A 20,976-nucleotide genomic window follows, 5' to 3' on the forward strand; every position below is an offset into this window, starting at 1 on the left:
CAATACTCACTGTAAGAACTTTAGATTAAAGCACCTAGCAATCAGGGATTACCAAACTGAGTGGTTGAAAATAATGCATGAAGCAGTAATGGCTTTTTTTGTAGTACATTTTGGCTGCCATTCAGAGTAACTACAAATGCAACACATGTCAGGACACCATAACCCCAGTATCACCAAACAAGACCACTTCTCTAACAGACCAACACCACAAGTGAGTATTAATGGCAGCGCCCAACTCTTTGTGTGAACGAAAAGGTCTGGGTAACATAGCATACCCGACTTATGTCAGTTGAAGATGGTTTTCATCATTATGTACCAACTGAAAGAAGCCCTTCAGTACAACCCTTAGCTTTCTAAAAAGCTACTTATTCTAATAATATGAATGTGCTTGTACTGACCGCATGACAACTGAAGAGCTAAAAGATTCTTCATTCTACGTTTTTCCAACTGACTGCAAGTCAAGTACCATAAACAACGAAAAGATTGGCATATAGCTACTGTATAAAGTTTGGTGAATTTCCTTTTGTTCACCAAATTTGCCAAATTTTGTCGATATGGTATGCTATATTTTTATGTTCACAGCATGGCCAGACTAGTGCAGCAAAATTTATCATCCTTAGTAGTCCTTACCAGTGTTAAATACCCTTATGACAGTTCTTGCCAACATGTAGAATGAACTCATGACAAACAAACTGTCATTAAATGCAGACACATTTTTACAGGTATGATGTAACTCAGCATACCTCTAGGCACAGAAATTTAATGTCAAGTATATACCTCAACTGAACATGCAAACACACCACGTGCACATTAAAAGTACTATACATTTTCCTGTACAGTAAAATTTTCACCCACTGTAATACTGACAATGTAATCCACTGAGTGATCTTACTACATATGTCGTTGAGTTATCTCACTGTACATGTCTCAGTACTCAAAACATTCAGTTTTGTTGGGTCAATACCAGCTGTTGGTTGGCTCTTTAGCTAGATTCATATAATTGATCATTCTACTGTGTAATTTGCTGACTGGAATTAGTTGGCCCTTCTCATAGCCTGTTTCGTAGGTGTCATATGACTGTCGGTACAATAACCCTGGAAATATTGAACTGATTTTCAGTTCAGTAACCACTACCAATCTTTTTATTTTAAAAATCAAAATTCACTATTATCGCAGCCCAAATGGTACACCACTGAAATCAAACATGCCTTTGAACTCTGCGTTGCAAATATAGACGTTGTTCAACACTGAACATAATGCCACTACCACCATCAAAACTCAGAAATAACCTTATAGGATCCAAATCCATGCAACAATGCTAAAATAGACATATGAGTCCAACCTTGTCAACAGTTACACATTCAATAACTCCTCCATCATTTATAATCATATAAGGACCGGACATTACCAAAAGTAAGTCTATTCCATTCTGACAACAACCGAGCAAGTGGAGATAGCTGCTGACAAAGCACACATAATTATTTCCATTCAGTATTTACACCTAACAGCGTGGAATCTCCAAACATCAACACACTTTCAAACATTCCTGATTCATTGAAAACACAATCAATATCAGTGAAGCTGCATGAGGGTAGCTATAGTTTACGTTGATCCAAGGGAGTCGACAATATTGCACCTACGGTACTTACCAAATTATTGTTTCACCATACTGTCTAAACTTCTTTACCATTTCTACTCAATGTCTTTAAGATATGCTACAATTCCTGACTACTGGAAAACTCACAAGATAATACCCACACGCACGCACACACGCATGCACGCACACACACACACACACACGCACGCACACACACACACCTTTAAATCTGAAAACTGGAACTCTGTCAAATGTTACTGTCCAATCTACTTACAAAGCAACATATCAAATCTCCTAGAATATCTATTCTACATTACGACTAAGAAGGAGGGATTATATGATAACTTGAAAGTACAAATTTAACCCTTACTTCAGCCATGTTGATTTATTGCTACTAAAGTAGTAATTAAATTTGCACTTCAGGGAATGATCCTATTTTTAAAGTACCTTATACTGTCAGACAATGGTATGGAGAGTTTACTTGATGTGTAGAGGCTTATACTTTGTGAAGAAACTTGGTGTCTTATTGAAAAGACACCTGGATCTGTAGGACACTTATAATTAACCACAACAAGATGCAGTTAGCTCTCATGGACAATCATTATTAGCACATCAGTAAACACACAGTAAAACACATACATGGAATACAGTCACTAATTGTGTATAATTATATTTAATACTTTTCTGTCAGTTGTGTGTTGAGTCTGTCCAGTTGATTGACTGATTTGGTACTGGCATGTGATATAGGCAGCTTTAGCTGATATTATCTCAGGGAGCTGAAGGTTGACTGCTATTATAATTATTAGTTTGTAGACTGTCTCTTAACTGTTATGAGTTCATGATGATGATGATGATGATTGATGATGATGATGATGATTGATGATGATGATGATATCAATATTATTTTGTTTTTCCTGTGAACTCAAAGACTTGTTTTTACACCATTTGCCGAGTAATCGCATCTGTTACATGATGTATAGTTCTGCTTGGACATATGTACAACCAACAGTACACACACATTCTTGCTACAACAATTTGACCGGATTTACAAAATGGGGTCTTAATTATAGCCTTTCCAAATTCCCAAGTTTGGCTAATCATAACTCCTCATGTTGTAACTATCAAGCTGGTATCATATTCACAAGTGAAGTTATAGATAGCCAAGTACATGCAATTGGAACGGCTATAAGACCCCTTTTTCACAGATCCGGTCACAAATACATAGATTGCTGAGGATAACTATGCACATGGTCAGCAGAGAATGAAACATTTGCCCAGCCCACACAATAGCAGGGAAGTAGTTGTTCATGGATTTGACTTGTGTATGAACGGAAAGTAGGAAAATGGTAATCTGGCTACGTGAGACCATAAAATGCTATGTACGTAGCATGTTGACTACAATGTATTGTTTACAGCTTGCAGAAAATATTACCTATTATGCTAGCATTATGCTTGATGCTTCAAAGCACCTGTTATACTCAAAATTATGCCAGCATAATAGGCTGTTGCTTAATGATCATGGCGATATGCAAGGTCAACTATATATATATATATTTTATTATATTACTACCCCCCCAAAAATACCTTAGCTGTAAAAAAGGCGTGTCCAAGAAACTACAAGTATCTGTAACCCAGATAAGCTGTAGAAAAACACTCCATGAAATTAATGGGTAACTGAAGGAGTTGATATCTAGAGCAGCCAAGAATCAATAATGTTACTACAACTGACTATGATTACCAAAGAATACCTTGGCTGTAGAACAGGTAAATAAAAGTAACTGGCAACCAAAACAGGTGGTATCTGAAGCGGCCAAGAATAAAAGTTAAGTTGATACAACTTACTACAATTATAAACTTGCAGAAAAAAAGGCAGCCAAATTACCAGCCAATTAGAGTTACAAAGAATTAATTTAGGATGTAGCAAGGGTGAATGTATAGAACACAGTTGAATGATTAGGATTCAATGTTGCAAGTTTATTTCACTACTCATACATACAAACACACGCTTACATTATATACAAGCACAAGACGCACACAAAATGCGCAAACACTATACACACATGTTCACAAACATACACCACATATTGGTTGTACTCAAGTTAATATCACATCTCTTGTGAAATGCTCTTGTAGGAGAGATGGTAGTGCCTTTACTTGGTGCTAAAAAGTTATTGCAGAAAAGAAAATTGTGTTGTAGATACTGTTTAGTGTTGGTTAATTACTCATGTCACTCCATAGTTAAGCCATGAGGATATCCAAGCAAGTGTCTTTGGTGTTGCAACTGATGTTCCAAGTTAGTTGTATGTGTGTTTAATTTAAGGTTAAATTTAGTGCCTGCTTGTTATTTTACAGGTCTCACTTAACCTTGTGTTGTCATGCAGACATCTGAATATTGTGCAAGCTCTATGGAACAACCCCAACTCATATACACAATCATTGACAACCACGAACCACATGCATATGTACATTCAAGCAATCTGTTACAAAAGTTGAAAGTCACAACACAAGCTCATACCAGCAAACCACAAACCGCATTCCAGCAATTTGTTATAAACTTTGTTGCACCATGGTATGTGCATAATGATCAATTAATGAAAGCCACAACACAAGCTCCATGGTGCATTAATGGAAACAAATAAGTTCCACCTGACTGACAATTATCACGTGACCTATTTAGGGGATATCCCTTGGAAAGACCCTGCACAGTAACACTCAAGTGAATAGTGAATGACACTTGATATGCGATTTATATTATTATTGATGGCAGTCCATGTCTTGAGGGAGAAGTATAATATTATTAAACACTAAAATACATTAAAGTACGAGTACCGCATTGTACAGCCATAACCAAGAACATGGACTCTCGAGAATCTATGCCAAGAACAAGTTCCACTTGACTGACAATGATCACGTGGCCTATTTAGGGGAAATCTCTTGGAAAGTCCCTGTAACACCTCAAGTGAAAACACGTGATACGTGGTTTACATTAATTATTGATGGCAGTCCATGTCTTGAGAGGACTGAATACTACTAAATATACTGGATTTCAATGGAGTGGCGAAGCGTACTTAACTGATTTGAAACTAAGATACGTAGAGTCTACACCGCTTGAAGAAGAGCGTCGAGTGGATATTAAAGAGTCGCCGGCGAGAATACTGATGTCCTCAGCTCTTCGTGGAGGTTCAGTAACGAAAAGAGGAGTGGAGGTTCAGTAACGAAAGAAGGAGTGAAAAAAAAATGAGGCTATAATGTATAACGTCTAGAGATACTTGGTTTATATTCACTGTATTGTAGACGTCAAAGAGGAGATCTAATTGAGACCTACAAAATATTGAATGGTTACTATGACATCAACCCTACCTCATTTTTCACTTTGAGTAATACGGATACCACCAGAGGTCACCACGTACTGTAAGGCCAATGAAACTTGATTAGCAGTTTCACATCATCACCCGCATGCTTTTGATATACCCACACGGAATTTCATTATTGGTATTTCAGATCCAAATACTCTAATAGAGCAGTCACTTTTACTCTAATAGAACAATCAGCTATACTCTAATGGAAACATCACTTGTTTAGGAGTTACAGAAATAGCTGAATATGGATAAGTAACATACTTTAGCTGTTTAATACAGGAGTAACCAATGTAGATCTTACTGTTTTTTGGCAGAAATTTTCATGTTTGGAATGTGTGTTGTGCTTTTGGAAAATAATGAATAATAACCGCCCGCCCGCATCAAATTTTCAAAAATCTGAGCGAGAAACTGGTAGCCAAGTTTCATTGGCCTAAACTCTTTAAATTTCGATCTCGGCTGCTAGTGAGGCATAATTTTTTCACCAACAGAGTAGTTAATTTGTGGAATTCTCTTCCAGCAGATGTTATTTTTGCACCAACCGTAGCATTGTTTAAGAAGAATCTTGATGATTTATGGAGAACAACAAGATATGGACACTCTCAAAGGCCTGCGGCCTAGCTTGACAGTCTTGTACTGCCAAGCAATTTTTGTCTATTAATAATAATAATAATATAAAGTGCCACATGTATTCACACTGATTGACCGCGTGTATGCAATTGGTTTTTAGACTATCAGACGTCTGCTGACTAGTGCAAGTTCACTGAGACCAAGCTGAAAACTTCTGTGATGGTACCAAATTGAGTAGCAGCAAGTACCAATATTTTCCTGCTTGAAATTATATCTCATGGATGGATTGTCAATAAGGTGTACTCGTACAGACCAAACAGCTTTAAGTATTCACTGTGAAAAAAGAGGAATATAAGATGGTATATCTAATGGCTTAAACTATACAAATAATCTCAGTATAGTCTTGCATTATACTAACTATCTTATAGTTTAGTATAAACCCCATCTTATATTATGGGAAACAGATTATACTTTAGTTTAATACACATTCTTTGTATGGCTTTGTTTACTTAACTAAATGTGATAACTTTTTAGCTTCACCATCAGATCTCATTATTTTTAGCTTCACCATCTCATGTGACTTAAGATTTTTTTACTGTACCAAACAAAGTCATGATGATTTTACAATAAGTAGCTACACTTCTGTTAATCACTATAGCTAGCTAACTAGCTTCAGTTTATTGTGATAATTTCATACGCACGCATTTTCATATGGCAAAGCATATAATACCAGAAAAATTGATTATTCAATCTAAGATTCATACAAATCTAGATTTTCTTGCACAGTTAGCACACCTGCAAAAGTTCGTAGTAATGCTTGTTTAAAACTGAAAGGGTCAGTGGTGTGTGCATGCATATTAGATGCAATTAAGTCGCCATCTTTGTCGCTATTGTTGTATCAGAGGTTGTAAATGTGAGTGATATGACGGTGTATCTCGCGGAGAGAGTGTGCGCGATCGGCGCCATCGTCGCCATCGTCCAATGAGCCACGATGATAGTTATGGACCACAACTGTACATCCCTGCTGGCTGTAGCCAGTGGTGAAGTGGCACGGCCAAGTGGACAATTCCTTCGATGGCAGCAATCAAAAACAGCTCTAGACTGATGAGTAAGTATTAGACTAAAATGATAGCTTGTACGATAGGTTTAGCCGTATTAAATTGTTTATTGTGTATTGTATGACAATGGCCTGTAAATGATTCAACTTTGGTGTTGCTGTGTACGTATTACATGTTTTATATCCTGTTATCTCAGCTTATGGCGGATGACGAGAGGACACAGTTCATCAGCCATCAACGGTAAGAGTATGCATGGTCTGCTCTTATGATTTTGTATATTATCTCTTCAGTGGTCCAGTTTCTTGTTGAACCTCTTAGTTCTACAGGCTGTCAGTGTACAACATCTGCAGTGTTAGTTTCCTTCAATGGCAGCTGCTTCCTTTAAAGAATCTGGTAGCGACCACATGTGGACAGTTTTGTTCTTTTTTCACGGAGTTGTTCAACGTCATCTTCTAATTATACTTACAGCTGTAAGTACATTAAGCCTGATTGTGTTTTTATTCATTTTCTTTTTAATAGGGTAGGAATTACAGACTTGGTCTCAGTTCTAGGAAATTCTTCTTATTGCTAACATCTGTAAGTAAGTATACTGAGAGTGTCCAGTATACAATTTATATTTACATTCGTTTAGGTTTGTGGAAACTGGTCTCATTTCTTCTGGAAACCGGTCTCATTTCTTCATACTTTTTATCAACAGCTGACGGCTGCTACCTCGTCTGGCACTGTAAATGAGTTGAGTGCTTTCAAGAACCTGTTCCATCTTGTTTGTCCTTATTTCACTGACCATGCTCGTATTGGCACAGGGTACTTGGTCATAGCATGCGGTTCTCTCACTAGCAGTGGTACATACGTAAAGATCAAGGTTCGGGGGAGTAATTAGTATAGACAGAGGAATTATATAATGTTATGTGTGTTCTTTAGTTCTCAATTGTCAAGTGTATGTGGACGATGAAGCCTGATAAGATCTTGGCATTATATCTCAGTTGATTACAATCTTCTGAATTTCCAGGATGAGGTGTACAGTTGCGATGGGACTAACTACAGTGGAACCTGTCTTAGTGGCCACCTGTACAGAAAGGCCACCTCTTTAAAAGACCAGCTTTAAATTCCCGTGAGAAGTTTATTACAAGAATTCCCTAGCTACATGGAGAGCTGTTTTTCACCAACATCACATATCAGCTTTATTGGTTCATTGCTTGGTAATATTGTAATCTGTTGTCTTCTTACTAGACCAGAAATGGCACCATATTTATCATGGCTACACACGTGCACATTCATTTCCATAATATTATGCGGACCACTAAGGCCAAGAAATCTTGGCCCGAAGGTGACTGGCTTAGACAGTTTCCACTATATCCCATTGTATTGTCAGAATTTTATTGTTAATGTCACAAACAATTACTGTAATATATTTTGTTATGTAACATGTATATTAATTAAATGACTTGCATGACGAAAGCCACGATGGGAGTGACTACTTGCTGTTAGGGTGGGTAATGCTATGTAACAAGCTGGTTTGAACACCACCAGAACACACAATACACCATGCGTGGTGTGGCAACAAGAATTATGCTTGGAACACCTTCTCTAGTGACACTACATTCTTGATGCTTTCACACTTGTTTATAAGATATCTGCCAATTATCAACGCACGCATGAGGTGTGGCACTAAATGGAGTTTAAAAGATTTCTGCTTAAAACACCTTCCCTAGGGAACTTATGGTTCTACATGCTTTTACAACTTGTTTATCAGACATTAGGGCTTGTGTCCACATCATGTCTTTAAAACTTATTGTACGGATTAGAGGTTTGATCAAAGAAATACGCATATGAACAAACCAGGATTAGATAATGTCAGTGCTAGATGGACTGTACAAACATGGGTAAGTTGACTGGTATAAGGTGACGCTAGGTGTAACACAAGGTTGAGAAATAAAGCGAAATATGTCTAAATACGCGTTTAATACCGGTCGCAAGAAAACTACTACTACTACAAAAAGATTTTTTTATTACGTAACACAATACGAACCTATTGAGAGCTGTTGCATAATTCAGGGGTAATATTGTGAAACCGTCCCTACACGTAAATAACTCACAGTAGTGGCCACGAGTCTTTTAATTGGGCATGCGCTTTGTAGTTTCTTGGCCGCACGCCTCACTACCGTGAGTCTTGATATTTTAGGAACACATGCTTATTACGTAGTTACAGAGTTATATATTGAAAATTGCATGCTCATAATTGTAATTGGTGATGGGTGATATTGAGAACTTCAAGAATCAGTATGGTATAAATGGAATTATTGAGGTTACGTTGTTGAATAATACTTGTCTTTGGCATTATAAAGCAATAAGCTGAAGCCGGAAGTAAAAATCATAATATTTACAAAGGGTGCGTAACAGCATATTCAAGTTGCAACTTGCACTGACAAAATACTTTGGAATGACTTTCTTGTAATGTTTATACCAATTTCAACTTACAATCAATTAGTATTTGCAGTATATGTGACCAGATTTGCCAAAAGGGGTCTTTCACACACATCAAATTCTATGAACTTGAAAGACCATACCTTGGGTTTTGAAAAACATACAAAGCTGAAACTTTCTTCATCCATTTACCTATGTTGGTACTTATCACTGACCAAATATCAAGTCAATAGCTTATGTACATACCAATCTGAAGTTATGAGTCGCCAAAGTTTTAAGTTAGCAAATTAGATGTGTGTGGAAGATCCCTTTTCGCAAGTCTGGTCACATACACAGTGGTATATTATCAATTGTGACCGGGCCTACAAAAATAGGGCATGTGGGCACAAATTACACCTCTTCACATAACAGGTCATATCTCAGTATTGGAATACACTATTTTGCATTCTGTAGATTGCATCATAAAGCCAATTAAATGTTGAAAATTGCATTGCAATAGCGTAATGGTACAAAAAGTTATGAGTGATGAAATTTTGAAAAATTAGGCAAAAATCATGTGCCCACATGCCCTATTTTTGCAGGCCCAGTCACAATTCATTGTGATGCTAGATTAAAATACCACTTTATGTCAGTGTATAAAATACCATAATCATAATGAAATATTTGATTTATTTCCCAACACTATAGAGTCTTTATATGTGCTATACAAGTGCTCCATTTAGTTAACTGAATTCTAAGCATCATGTAGCATACATATATACATATCAAGTAGGGCTAAAACAAATACTAATACTTGGTGAGTACTTGTTAAGGATTTTGGTACTCAGATTGTAAATTGGTACTGGAGTACTTGTTAAGATCACATGACCCAGTTCACGCACATGATGTATTTGTCATCAGGGAGTGACACAATGAAGGCTGTAGAGTTTGATTGGCATAATTTTTTGTCAGGGACACTAATATCAGCACTTTAATTATACAGTGTGTGTATTATTGTTGTTACTTGAAAAGCTGTTACTTGAAAAGCTGTAAACTGTTGAAGGTTGGTACACAAATGGATATGACTACAAGTAGCTAGTATTTCTGAGTACTCGATCGTTAACTCTAGAGAGTACTCGAATACTAAAAAACCATGATCATTTCAGCCCTAATTAATATCAAGGGTTCATAATATAAAAAGAGAGGAGAGTGGTAGCTTTGCAGGCATATATATACAGAGCTTACAGACAACAAAACACATGGTGTCTATTGTATTCAACCACATGAGAATAGTAGTATAGTAGAATAGAATAGTAGTATAGCCTGTATAGACTTAAAGATACATAAACATACAGTAAGATCTTTTGCTACACATATTATACTGAAATAAGGTTTTATAGATCTAGATCTATCATGGATATAATAGTATAATAATTATATAGAAACTGGGTTCTGATGAAAGCTGGAATGGAACGGAACCAATAGGGAGGGGGGGGGGGGGGGGGGGGGCGTGCACAAGTTAAAAAAATAAAATCGTTTTAAACAGATTGTGCACAGTTTCCAACTTTCACACAGTAACTAGAATTGTGCTAGAATTAATTCGCTTCTGCTATAGACATGCTAGAAAACATTTGCTCTACGGCTCTATTTAATGCCCACTGCAAGAATGTGTCTAAGCTGAACAACGATCATTTAACTAAGCTGTTAACCTATTTTTTGTACTGAAGCACTTTTTTTTTTGAAACCATCATAATAAATGAGACATGTATATACATTTACAAATTCAGTAACCCTCGGTCACATGCGACCACAAGGCTGGTGATCAAGTGATACCAACGTGGGCATGGCAAGGGAGAAAAGTAATTACAATTACAAACAAAAACAACGATTACAAAACAAAACAAAAATATTAAATTACAAGTACATTATCACAACTGTTAATATAACATAATGCAGTTTGCTAACTCTCGTAAATCGCTGCCAGTAATGGTAGAATTATAGTCGCTTCAGAAAACCAGCGACACTTGTACAAAAAGGCTTGAATACCGTTACTAGAGAATACGGATGATAACCGGAACATTGACATATAAATAGACTGAGATGTATCATTGTGTTAGTTGTGCTTGTCAGTCATTGATTTCGTGTCCAGTTGACAATAAATTATTTAAACTGTGTATGCGATCAAATAGGGGCGCTCCTTATTCTCTATGACAAGCACAACTCAACGCTCAGGGTGACGGCTGTCTGGCGACTGGCTTCCTCAAGACCGGGACGAAAAGCTTGGCAATCTACCTGTCGAAAGGTCAGCTGATCCAATTAAAGAGCATCGCTATTGTGAAGAGATGCCTGCCATCCGGTGCCCAATTGAAGGTTGCGTGTACCAAACGCCGGATGTGGACCCTGTGTTGGCTGCTGCCCTTATCACAACACATGCGAGCGTCCATGCTGTACCCCACCCTGTTGTTCCTGCGGCGAAAGCTGAAAAGGTGAAACGCTCGTGTATATCGTCTGCTGGAACGACGGAAGAATGGCAGTATTTTCAGTCCAGATGGAGCGACTATGTGAGAGCGACTAACCTATCAGGTGTGGACAAAGTGATCCAACTACTTGAATGCTGCGACGACCAACTACGAAGGGACCTTACTCGAAATTTAAGTTTAAGGAAGAAAATCCATCCCTCCTGGAGGAAGACTGAGTGTGGCCCCGACTAGACATTGGGTGACCTGCAGTTCGAATCCTGGGGTTGGAGGGATTTTTTTCCTTACATTGGCCTCTTTTCTGTTACACCTTATTCAGTCAGTAAGTTAAGTCACTAAGTCAAGTCACTAGGTCTAAGTCCTTGTAGGTTAGGTAATCCTAAGGCTGCAGCACATGTTGCTGTTAGACCTTCAGTGCTGGTCACTGTAAAGCACTAATAATAATAATAATAAATAATAAAATGCTGGAGGAACTCTTACGGGAAAGTCAGAAGAAGAGGTACTTGCGGCTGTGAAGACCCTGGCAGTCAGGGATAACGTTATGGTGGCCAGAGTGGCGCTCCACAATATGAAACAAGACAGAGGTGAACCAATTCGTGCTTTTGGAGCTAGACTTCGAGGGCAGGCCAGTGTATGTAAGTTCATACAAAAATTTACAAATTGTGACACTCATGTAGGTTATACTGAAGCCATACTGCGGGATGTGTTGTGCCGGGGTATGAAAGATGCTGAGATTCAGCTCGATCTATTGGGTGATAAAAACCAGGACATGACCTTTGAACATATGCTTAGATTTATAGAAGCTAAGGAAGCTGGTAAGAGGTCAGCTACCCAGCTCCTTTTGCCACACGCAACTGATGCCATTGCTGGCAGTACATATAAGCATCAGAAAAGGGACGCTGCGGAGAGATCACCAAGGGAGCAGGATTCATGCTCATATTGTGGGAAGAGAGGTCATGGAAAAAGTGCACCCGCACGTCTGAGACATAGAGAATACCCACCATATGGCACAGTTTGTAGCCATTGTGGCAAGGACCATCACTTTGAAAGTGTCTGCAGAGCAAAAGTCAAGGTCAGAGTGGATACCACTAATGAGAGTGCGATATTTGACGCCTTATGTGAGTTAACAATACAGCATAATTTGACATCTGTTTCCCTAGATCATCATGTTTATGATCAACCATCAAACAAATGGTTGCGGCGCCCATCAAAGCCCCAGCCATTTGTCAGGTTATCAGTGAGAGTGGAGAAGGATGACTACAAACGTTTTGGGTTTCACTTATCCTTCTCACCAAGCAATATTCTAATTGATGCCATGGCAGACACAGGGTGCCAGAGTTGCTTGGCAGGGCTCAAGCTGGCTGAGAAGTCAGGACTTTCCAGTGAGGATCTCATCCCGGTTAACATGCGGATGCATTCTGCCGACAATCGTGACATCCTGATTCTGGGTGCTACGATTTTTAGGCTATCTGGGAGGGACCGATCAGGTAGTGAGAGGGTGACTCGACAGATGGTTTACATCACCAACAATACAGATAAGTTCTTTCTTAGTCGGGAAGCTTGTGTGGACTTGGGTATTATACCAACTCAATTTCCAATTGTAGGTGAGATACCTCCCCGGGTGGATCACCAGGTACTTAGTATTGACCATACCAGTTCCTCTTGGGAAGTGGCTTCTCTGAAATGTGATTGTCCGAGGAGAACCAAACTGCCGCCTCTCCCCACCACCCTCCCCTGTGCTGCCACCGAAGAAAACATAGTGAAGCTCAAGCAATTCTTATTAGAATATTATGGCCCCAGCACTTTTAATACATGTGAACATCAACCTCTGCCCACGATGGAGGGACCACCTATGTGTCTAATGATTGACCCCAAGGCGAAACCAACTGCCTATCATTCACCAATACCGGTCCCTATTCATTGGCAAGATGACGTTAAGGCAGAATTGGACAGAGATGTCAGGCTGGGTGTTTTAGAACCTGTCCCCATTGGTGAGCCAGTAACTTGGTGTCACAGAATGGTCATTTGTGCCAAAAGAATGGAAAGCCTAGGAGGACCATTGACTTTCAACCACTCAACAGTCATGCCACTCGGGAAACTCACCATACTCAATCTCCTTTTCATCAGGCTAGATCTGTTCCCCACGGAAAGAAGAAAACCGTATTTGATGCTTGGAATGGCTATCACAGTGTTCCTCTTCACCCTGATGATCGTCATTATACCACCTTTATCACTCCGTGGGGCAGGTACCGATATTGTATTGCACCTCAAGGATACATTGCTTCAGGGGATGGTTACTCCAGGTGCTACGATGAGGTTGTAGCATTGTTCCCCCAGAAGACTAAATGTGTGGACGATACGCTCTTGTGGTCAGACACTATCCATGACTGTTTCTTTCAAGCAGCCAAATGGCTTGACATCTGTGGACGAAATGGTATCATCCTCAACCCAGAGAAGTTTGTGTTCGCCCAAGACAATGTGGAATTTGCTGGATTTGAGATAACAAGTGATACGGTTCGCCCTTGTAAGAAATACCTTAGAGCTATTGTGGAGTTTCCTACACCTAGAAACATTACAGATGTTAGATCATGGTTCGGCCTACTCAATCAAGTGGCATATGCCTTTAGCATGGCTGAACGGATGCTCCCATTTAGAAATCTGCTCAAACCAGCCGCACCGTTTCATTGGGATGGTAGTCTTAATCAGTTATTTGAGGAGTCCAAAACTGTGATTGTTTCTGAAATTTCTGATGGGGTGAAGATCTTTGACAAAACCAAACCAACTTGCCTTGCTACAGATTGGTCCAGGCATGGCATAGGCTTCTGGCTTTTTCAGAAGCACTGCTCGTGCCCATCAATTGGCCTCTTCTGTTGTCGTCAGGGATGGAAGATCACCCTAGTGGGCAGCAGTAGATTCACTCACCCTGCAGAATCCCGTTATGCACCAATTGAGGGAGAAGCCCTGGCAGTGGCGGATGCCCTCGACAAGGCAAGGCACTTTGTTTTGGGATGTGATAATCTTGTGGTTGCAGTTGACCACAAACCTTTATTGAAGATATTTGGAGATAGATCTTTAGATCAAGTAAGCAATCCTCGACTACGTAACCTTAAGGAAAAAACTCTCCGCTATAGTTTTAAAATGGTACACATTCCGGGAATCAAGAACAGAGCTTCCGATGCTATCTCTAGGTATCCCTCTGGTGACCCAATCCCATCCAAGATGGAATTATCAGATGATGACATCTCCTACATCACCTCGGATTCTCTCGTGTCTCCGGGACTTAACATTCCTCTTCAACTTTTTGCAGGTGTACTTTGTGATGATCAACTACCATCAGATGACATGGAGGCTGCTTTGAGGCATTCTGCGGCTGCTCAACTTGAGGACATTCAAATAGTTGATTGGAATCAAGTCCGCATTGCCACAAGTTCAGACACAGATATGCATTCCTTACTCTTTATTATTGAAGATGGTATGCCAGACCAAAGATGCCAGCTACCATCTCAGCTTAGAGACTATCACCAATTTAAGGAGAATCTGTACAGTATAGATGGTGTAATTCTGTACAAAGATAGAATCGTTATTCCACCATCTCTTCGGCAATGCTGCTTGTCTGCTCTTCATGCAGCGCATCAGGGCACTTCCTCAATGATTTCTAGAGCGGATGCTTCAATCTTCTGGCCGGGTATCACCTACGACATTCAAGCAACTAGGGCCAATTGCAGCCACTGTAACCAGATGGCACCATCCCAACCTGCTTTGCCACCTACACCACCAATTCTTGCAGTGTATCCTTTTCAATGTATATGTGCTGATTATTTTCACCAACAGGGAATGAACTACCTTGTCATTGTGGACTGATATTCCAATTGGCCAATAGTTGAAAGGGCGCAGAATGGATCAGAAGGCCTCATTGCGGTACTTCGACGGACATTCGCCACTTATGAGATCCCAGATGAGCTGTCTTCTGATGGCGGGCCTGAGTTTGTCTCCCACATAACAAGATCGTTTTTATCTAGTTGGGGCGTTCATCACCGACTTAGCTCAGTGGCCTTTCCTCACAGCAATTGCAGAGCAGAAGTTGGAGTCAAAACAATCAAGCGACTAATTGTTGACAATGTTGGACCTGAAGATAACCTTGATGTGGACAAGTTCCAACAAGCAATTCTGCAATACCGCAACACTCCAGACAAGGACACCAAACTATCTCCTGCAATGTGCATATTTGGCAGACCTATCAAAGATCTCATCCCAATCCTACCTGGCAAATACCAGCCACATCCAGTGTGGAAAGAGTCATTACTGGCTAGAGAGGCAGCACTGAGGAAGCATCACATAGCCAATCATGAAAGATGGCAAGAGCATACCAGACGCCTTCCACCTCTGTCTGTCGGGGATCATGTAAGGATTCAGAATCAGGTTGGTAATCACCCCAGAAAATGGGATAAAACTGGAATTGTCATTGAAGTACGTCAGTATCATCAGTATGTTGTTAGAGTGGATGGTTCAGGCAGAATTACTATCAGAAATCGTAAATTTCTACGAAAATACACTCCTGTGTATAAACCTGATAGGAGAAGATCGATACTGGATGACTTGAAGTACCTGCCACCTAGCTGCTCTGCTGATCAGTCACCACCAACCTCCACTACACATACTGATGATGTACCCATCCATCCTGATGTTTCCTCTCCAGGCAATTCACCTGAGGTGCACATATCGACCTCCCCTCCTGTTGAACAGGATCAACCAGTAGCCCCAATCCCTCCACAAAGTTACTCTCCTACATTGTCACCAAGACCATCCTCAACAACTCCAATTATTTCACCTCAGTTGATGGCCTCACCACAGCCAGCCCAGACGGGAGACTTCACCACAGCCGCCTGTTGAACCACAGACCTCTCCAATCAAGTTGCGGCGCTCTACCCAGATCAGACAACCCCCTAAATGGCAAACCTCAGAAGATATCATCCTTTATTAAATTAGTCTCTACCATGTGATTATGATACAGACTTGGGGGGAGATAGAGAATACGGATGATAACCGGAGCATTGACATATAAATAGACTGAGATGTATCATTGTGTTAGTTGTGCTTGTCATTGATTTCGTGTCTAGTTGACAATAAATTATTTAAACTGTGTATGCGATCAAATAGGGGCGCTCCTTATTCTCTAGTTACAACATGAAAATGCTACAGTAGTTTACCTTTTGGAATGGTAAGGAAGTACTTCTACATCAGGATTGAACTAAACTGGATGGATTTTATTTACATAACCTTGCCACGTGGTGGGCATTTAATAGAACTTTCGAGCGAACGATTACTAGCATGCCTATAAACAGAAACAATCTAATTCTAGCATGATTCTAGTTATTGTGTGACAGTTGGAAACAGTACACAATCTGTTTTAAACTTGGCACGCATCCCGATTGATTCCATTCCGGCTTTCATTAGTACCCATAGCATAGGTATTATATATTACGTACTCGTACGTAGTATATACTATCTATGCCCATAGAAACTACTGGAAATTTACCAACCAAGCTTTTCTTTGTACAGGTAACAGGAAGATTATTTAATGCCGAGTCAGTCCTTGTAAATATGCAATTTCTGATGTTTTGTGAGTATTCAGTGTGCTTTTGATTAGCAATCTATCAAAACCAATAAGGAGCATCTCTCCAATCAAAACGCTAAGCTTCAATGTACACATGCATGCTATAGTGCATGCGTGTATCCAGTATGGGTTAAACAAAATATATAGTAACAGCACACTATAAAGAAAGAACTGTCAATTAAGGTACATAGTTTTGTATGGAATACAGTAATATTGTTACCATAATATTATTATAATTTACTCTACTTCTGTATGTATTTATATGTATGTATTCAGGCATCTATGAACACAAATCAGTAACTGTGTGTGTTAAAAAATGATCAGCCTATTTTTAAGATGACTAGCTATAACTATTTGCCTATTTATCATTACTACTCCACAAGGACTGTTGAACTTTTGTGTATCCTTAACAGATGAATGAAGGCTTCCGTCTTCTTTGAAAATCAACACAGAGTCAGTGCCATATGAACTGACTAATAAGTAATTTTCTGGTGTGTAGAAAATCCCAACTGGATGTTGCAAAGTGATGGGAGCACTCAAGGAGTCACCAAATACTGAAAGAAATTTTCCTTGCAGAGAAAATACCTGGACTCTATTATTACAATTGTCAGTGATGAATAATTGACTTTCACTATTGTTTAATGTCAGATCAACAGGTTGGTTAAAAGCACCAGGCTCACTGCCATGTTTTCCAAAGCAGTAAACAAACTTTTCATTTCGGAAAACTTGAATTCTATGGTTGTATCTATCGCATACAAATAAATATTCAGACTGAGAAAACACAAGACCATGCGGTGACCGAAACTGGCCTTTCGATGTGCCTAAACTTCCAAAACAACTAATAAAGTTTCCATCTAGCTCTAACTTTACAACAAGGTTTTGATGCTGATCAGCAACAAACAAACATTCTTTATGTAAAGCTATTCCTGCAATGCCTTTGAAGCTCTCATCCAATCCAATCACATGCAAAAAATTAAAATTTTGATCATACACAATCAATTGATTGGTAGAACCATCATTGACAACAACTTTGTCTTTAAATCCTTTACTTAAAAGGTAAGGCATTTGCAACAGCTTGCTACATGTAGATGGTCCATATTTGTCAATTATGTTGATATCTCGGATGAAGTCTCCTAACAATTCAACTTCTTTACTGATCAATGGAAGGTTTCTCCAATAAATTGATACAGAATGATCTTCTTTTCTTTTAGGGATATACCACATATAGTAGAGTCCATCAGACTGTTCTTCTATCTGTACATTCTGAATTATGTTTTCCTTGTTGCAGTGAATTTGTAGATGTCTTGACTGGTCTATTACAGGCAAATTATATTTATCACTTAGTGTGACCATTAATTTTACTGAATACCCAATTCTTACAGCATTCAGAAAACATTCAGGAATGTGGGTTGGAAGAAGCAAAAAATCGTTGTCAGTAAGCAATGAAAAATGACTAACAACTGTAGGACGACTTGCAAAAGTTTCCAATAATTCATTTTGTTCATATTGAAGATCTATAATGTGTTGACCTTGTTTTAAAACTTTATCTACGTTGCTAATTATCCATTTATTGTGCAAAAGCAATTGTCTATCATTTACTGCATTTGAAGAATAATTTAGGCAGTTCATTAGTTGGGACTCAATATGCTTTGCCTTTTCTTTACTTGCCATAAGTGATACCTTAAAAGACTTTCTGATATCTTCTATTCTTTTTTCTTTTTGTTGCCTTAACATTTTGAACATTTCACTATATAAATTATGTATCCTTTCAGTAATGGGCTTGTCTACACCGTCAATTTGTTGCTCGTGATCTTCAATTACTGCTACCGTATTTCTCACTTCCTTTAAGCACTTTGCCAGAGAACTTAGAATTTGCTTCAGCTCCTTTCCCACTGTCTCCATTACATTATCAACAAAGTCATAATGATGTTTGTAATGGTCATCAATGCAATCATCGCAAATCAATTGATTACATGTTTCACAGTACATGTCCAGTTTCATTTGGGTATGTATCTTACAAGCTTCTGATACTTCTCTTGATTCTAACATCTCATTTGGACGATCTAAGTATTTTTGAATTGTAACAGTGTTATGCAACTCAAATTCACTCCACGTTTCATGTATACTTTTGCAGGTGTCACAATAAGTCTTTCTACAATCTGCACACCACATAACAGCTGGATAACCTTCAGAACATCTATCACAATCAATTTTCATTTCCATAAGAAATATTTTTTCTAAAGCACCAACTGCTGCAGGGATTGATACAATTTCATATTCTGCGAATGATGCTTTGCATACTGGGCAGCTAAGTATCGACGGTATCTTGCCAAATATTTTCTTTCCTGTGCATTCCTTACAGTACACATGGAAACATGGGAGGATTAGTGGATCTATGCAAAGCTTGTGACAAAATGTACAAGTCAAATTTTCAATGAACTGCGACCATTCACTTTTTACCTTTTCCTTATCTGGGTAATCAACCATCATAGCTACATAAACAAGTATAAGTATAAATGCACGACATTCAAAACTACTGAGTTACCAAATACTCACATAATCATACAGTAACTGTATATTAGGGATTATGAAGGTTTGGGCTTTTCTGGCAAAAAAATTACACAAAAACCAGCCTGACAATGCCATCATGATGTCTTGGCAGTATTGGTGAGGTATAAACAAACCCAAGAGTGTCTTCAGAATGGCCAAAATAAAACGCTTCAGATAAACTGCTACAGAATTTTAGATTTTTCCACTGTTAGACATATCGCTTCAGCCCAACTATTGCCTTTTGGGGTACTGCAGTATGCACAATGCATGGATCATGGACCTACTTTTGTCCTTCCTTGTGCCCCATTTCTTTTCACTGATAGTGTAAGGTGTTGATTCGCAGTAACATCCTCTCTGCTAACTATTGGGTTTATAACGAAAATCATCTGTTTTCCGTAATGATTGTGAAGAGGTGTTTCTTGTACTCTCCTTTGTTTGTAATGCTGTGTAATGAGCTGAAAGTGAAGCGTAACGGCACTTCACTTTTAGTAATAATTGATGGCTGGGGCACATGTTCAGACACAAAATTAATTGTATGGCATGTCAGGCACCATTCGTCCTTTTGATATGGTGTGTAAGTATGTGGGCTCACCAGTGTAAAAAGTAAACAAACAAGTCGAAGGAAAATTAAGAATTTTAAAGTTGGATTAGGGATCAAAGAAAAAAACAGTGAAACAAGGGAATAGCTATAAAAAGTAGTGATACAAGAGAGGGTTGCTTATATCTGCAGAAAAACTAGTGGACATTTAATCCCTAATTCAGTCATGGTTAGACTGAAGTATAGGGATTAAATGTCTACTAGTATATCTGCAGGTATAGGCAACCTCTATTGTTTTACAACTTTTTATATCTACTGTTTAAAGGGAACTTTGACAGTGGTAAACTCTGGAAAATAGCTAACTAAATTATTTGGCAAAATTAACTTTCGCAAATTCAAGCTAAATCTTTAGCTAATCTCAGGCACTGTGAATAATTGGCGGGTTAAACTTTGGTGAATTGGGTAGCAAATTGCCAAATTCGCCAAAGTTCTCCCCCACCAAAGTTTCCTTCTATGCGGTATTCCCTTGTTTCACTACTTTTTACTTTGATCCCAAATAGTAAGATAACTTAGAATAATTATTGTTACAGGGTGGATAAAGCACCATTTTTGGTACACAAGTTCTTTATGGTGTACTTATCAATATTAGAAGGTGTGCCCACCAAACTTAATTATGTGTGGGCTGAAAACAAAATGGCCATCAAGTAGCCCCAGTATAGTACATTTACGTACACATAAATATGCAGTGAAATTCACTTAGCTTTCCTATTTTAATTCGGCATCCAATATGTACAGAGGGATGTACAGACTTGT

The 20,976-nt window shown here is 38.8% G+C and overlaps 2 protein-coding genes across 5 annotated transcripts; one reads left to right on the top strand and one right to left on the bottom strand.

The window, feature by feature from the left end:
- The first annotated feature begins 6,366 nt into the window (after positions 1–6,366).
- On the top strand, positions 6,367–8,024 carry LOC136264999 (uncharacterized). Of its 4 annotated transcripts, XM_066059763.1 has the most exons (5): positions 6,367–6,821; positions 6,900–7,051; positions 7,101–7,157; positions 7,213–7,443; positions 7,503–8,024. In XM_066059763.1, exons 2-5 carry the CDS (start codon positions 6,947–6,949, stop codon positions 7,566–7,568), a joined length of 459 nt encoding a protein of 152 aa, XP_065915835.1. In that variant the 5' UTR covers positions 6,367–6,821; positions 6,900–6,946; the 3' UTR covers positions 7,569–8,024. The 4 variants fall into 4 exon arrangements, 3 of the variants coding, with proteins under 3 accessions (XP_065915835.1, XP_065915834.1, XP_065915836.1); XR_010705334.1 differs by lacking the exon at positions 6,367–6,821 and having other exon boundaries at positions 6,879–7,051; positions 7,101–7,161; XM_066059762.1 differs by lacking the exon at positions 6,367–6,821 and having other exon boundaries at positions 6,879–7,051.
- Positions 8,025–17,384: 9,360 nt separating this feature from the next.
- Positions 17,385–19,292, bottom strand: LOC136264737 (E3 ubiquitin-protein ligase TRIM71-like). The gene has a single exon (XM_066059512.1). It carries the CDS (start codon positions 19,290–19,292, stop codon positions 17,385–17,387), a length of 1,908 nt encoding a protein of 635 aa, XP_065915584.1.
- Positions 19,293–20,976: the final 1,684 nt, after the last annotated feature.

Source organism: Dysidea avara, chromosome 8 (assembly GCF_963678975.1).
Source record: "Dysidea avara chromosome 8, odDysAvar1.4, whole genome shotgun sequence".
NCBI classification, from domain to species: Eukaryota; Metazoa; Porifera; class Demospongiae; order Dictyoceratida; family Dysideidae; genus Dysidea; species Dysidea avara.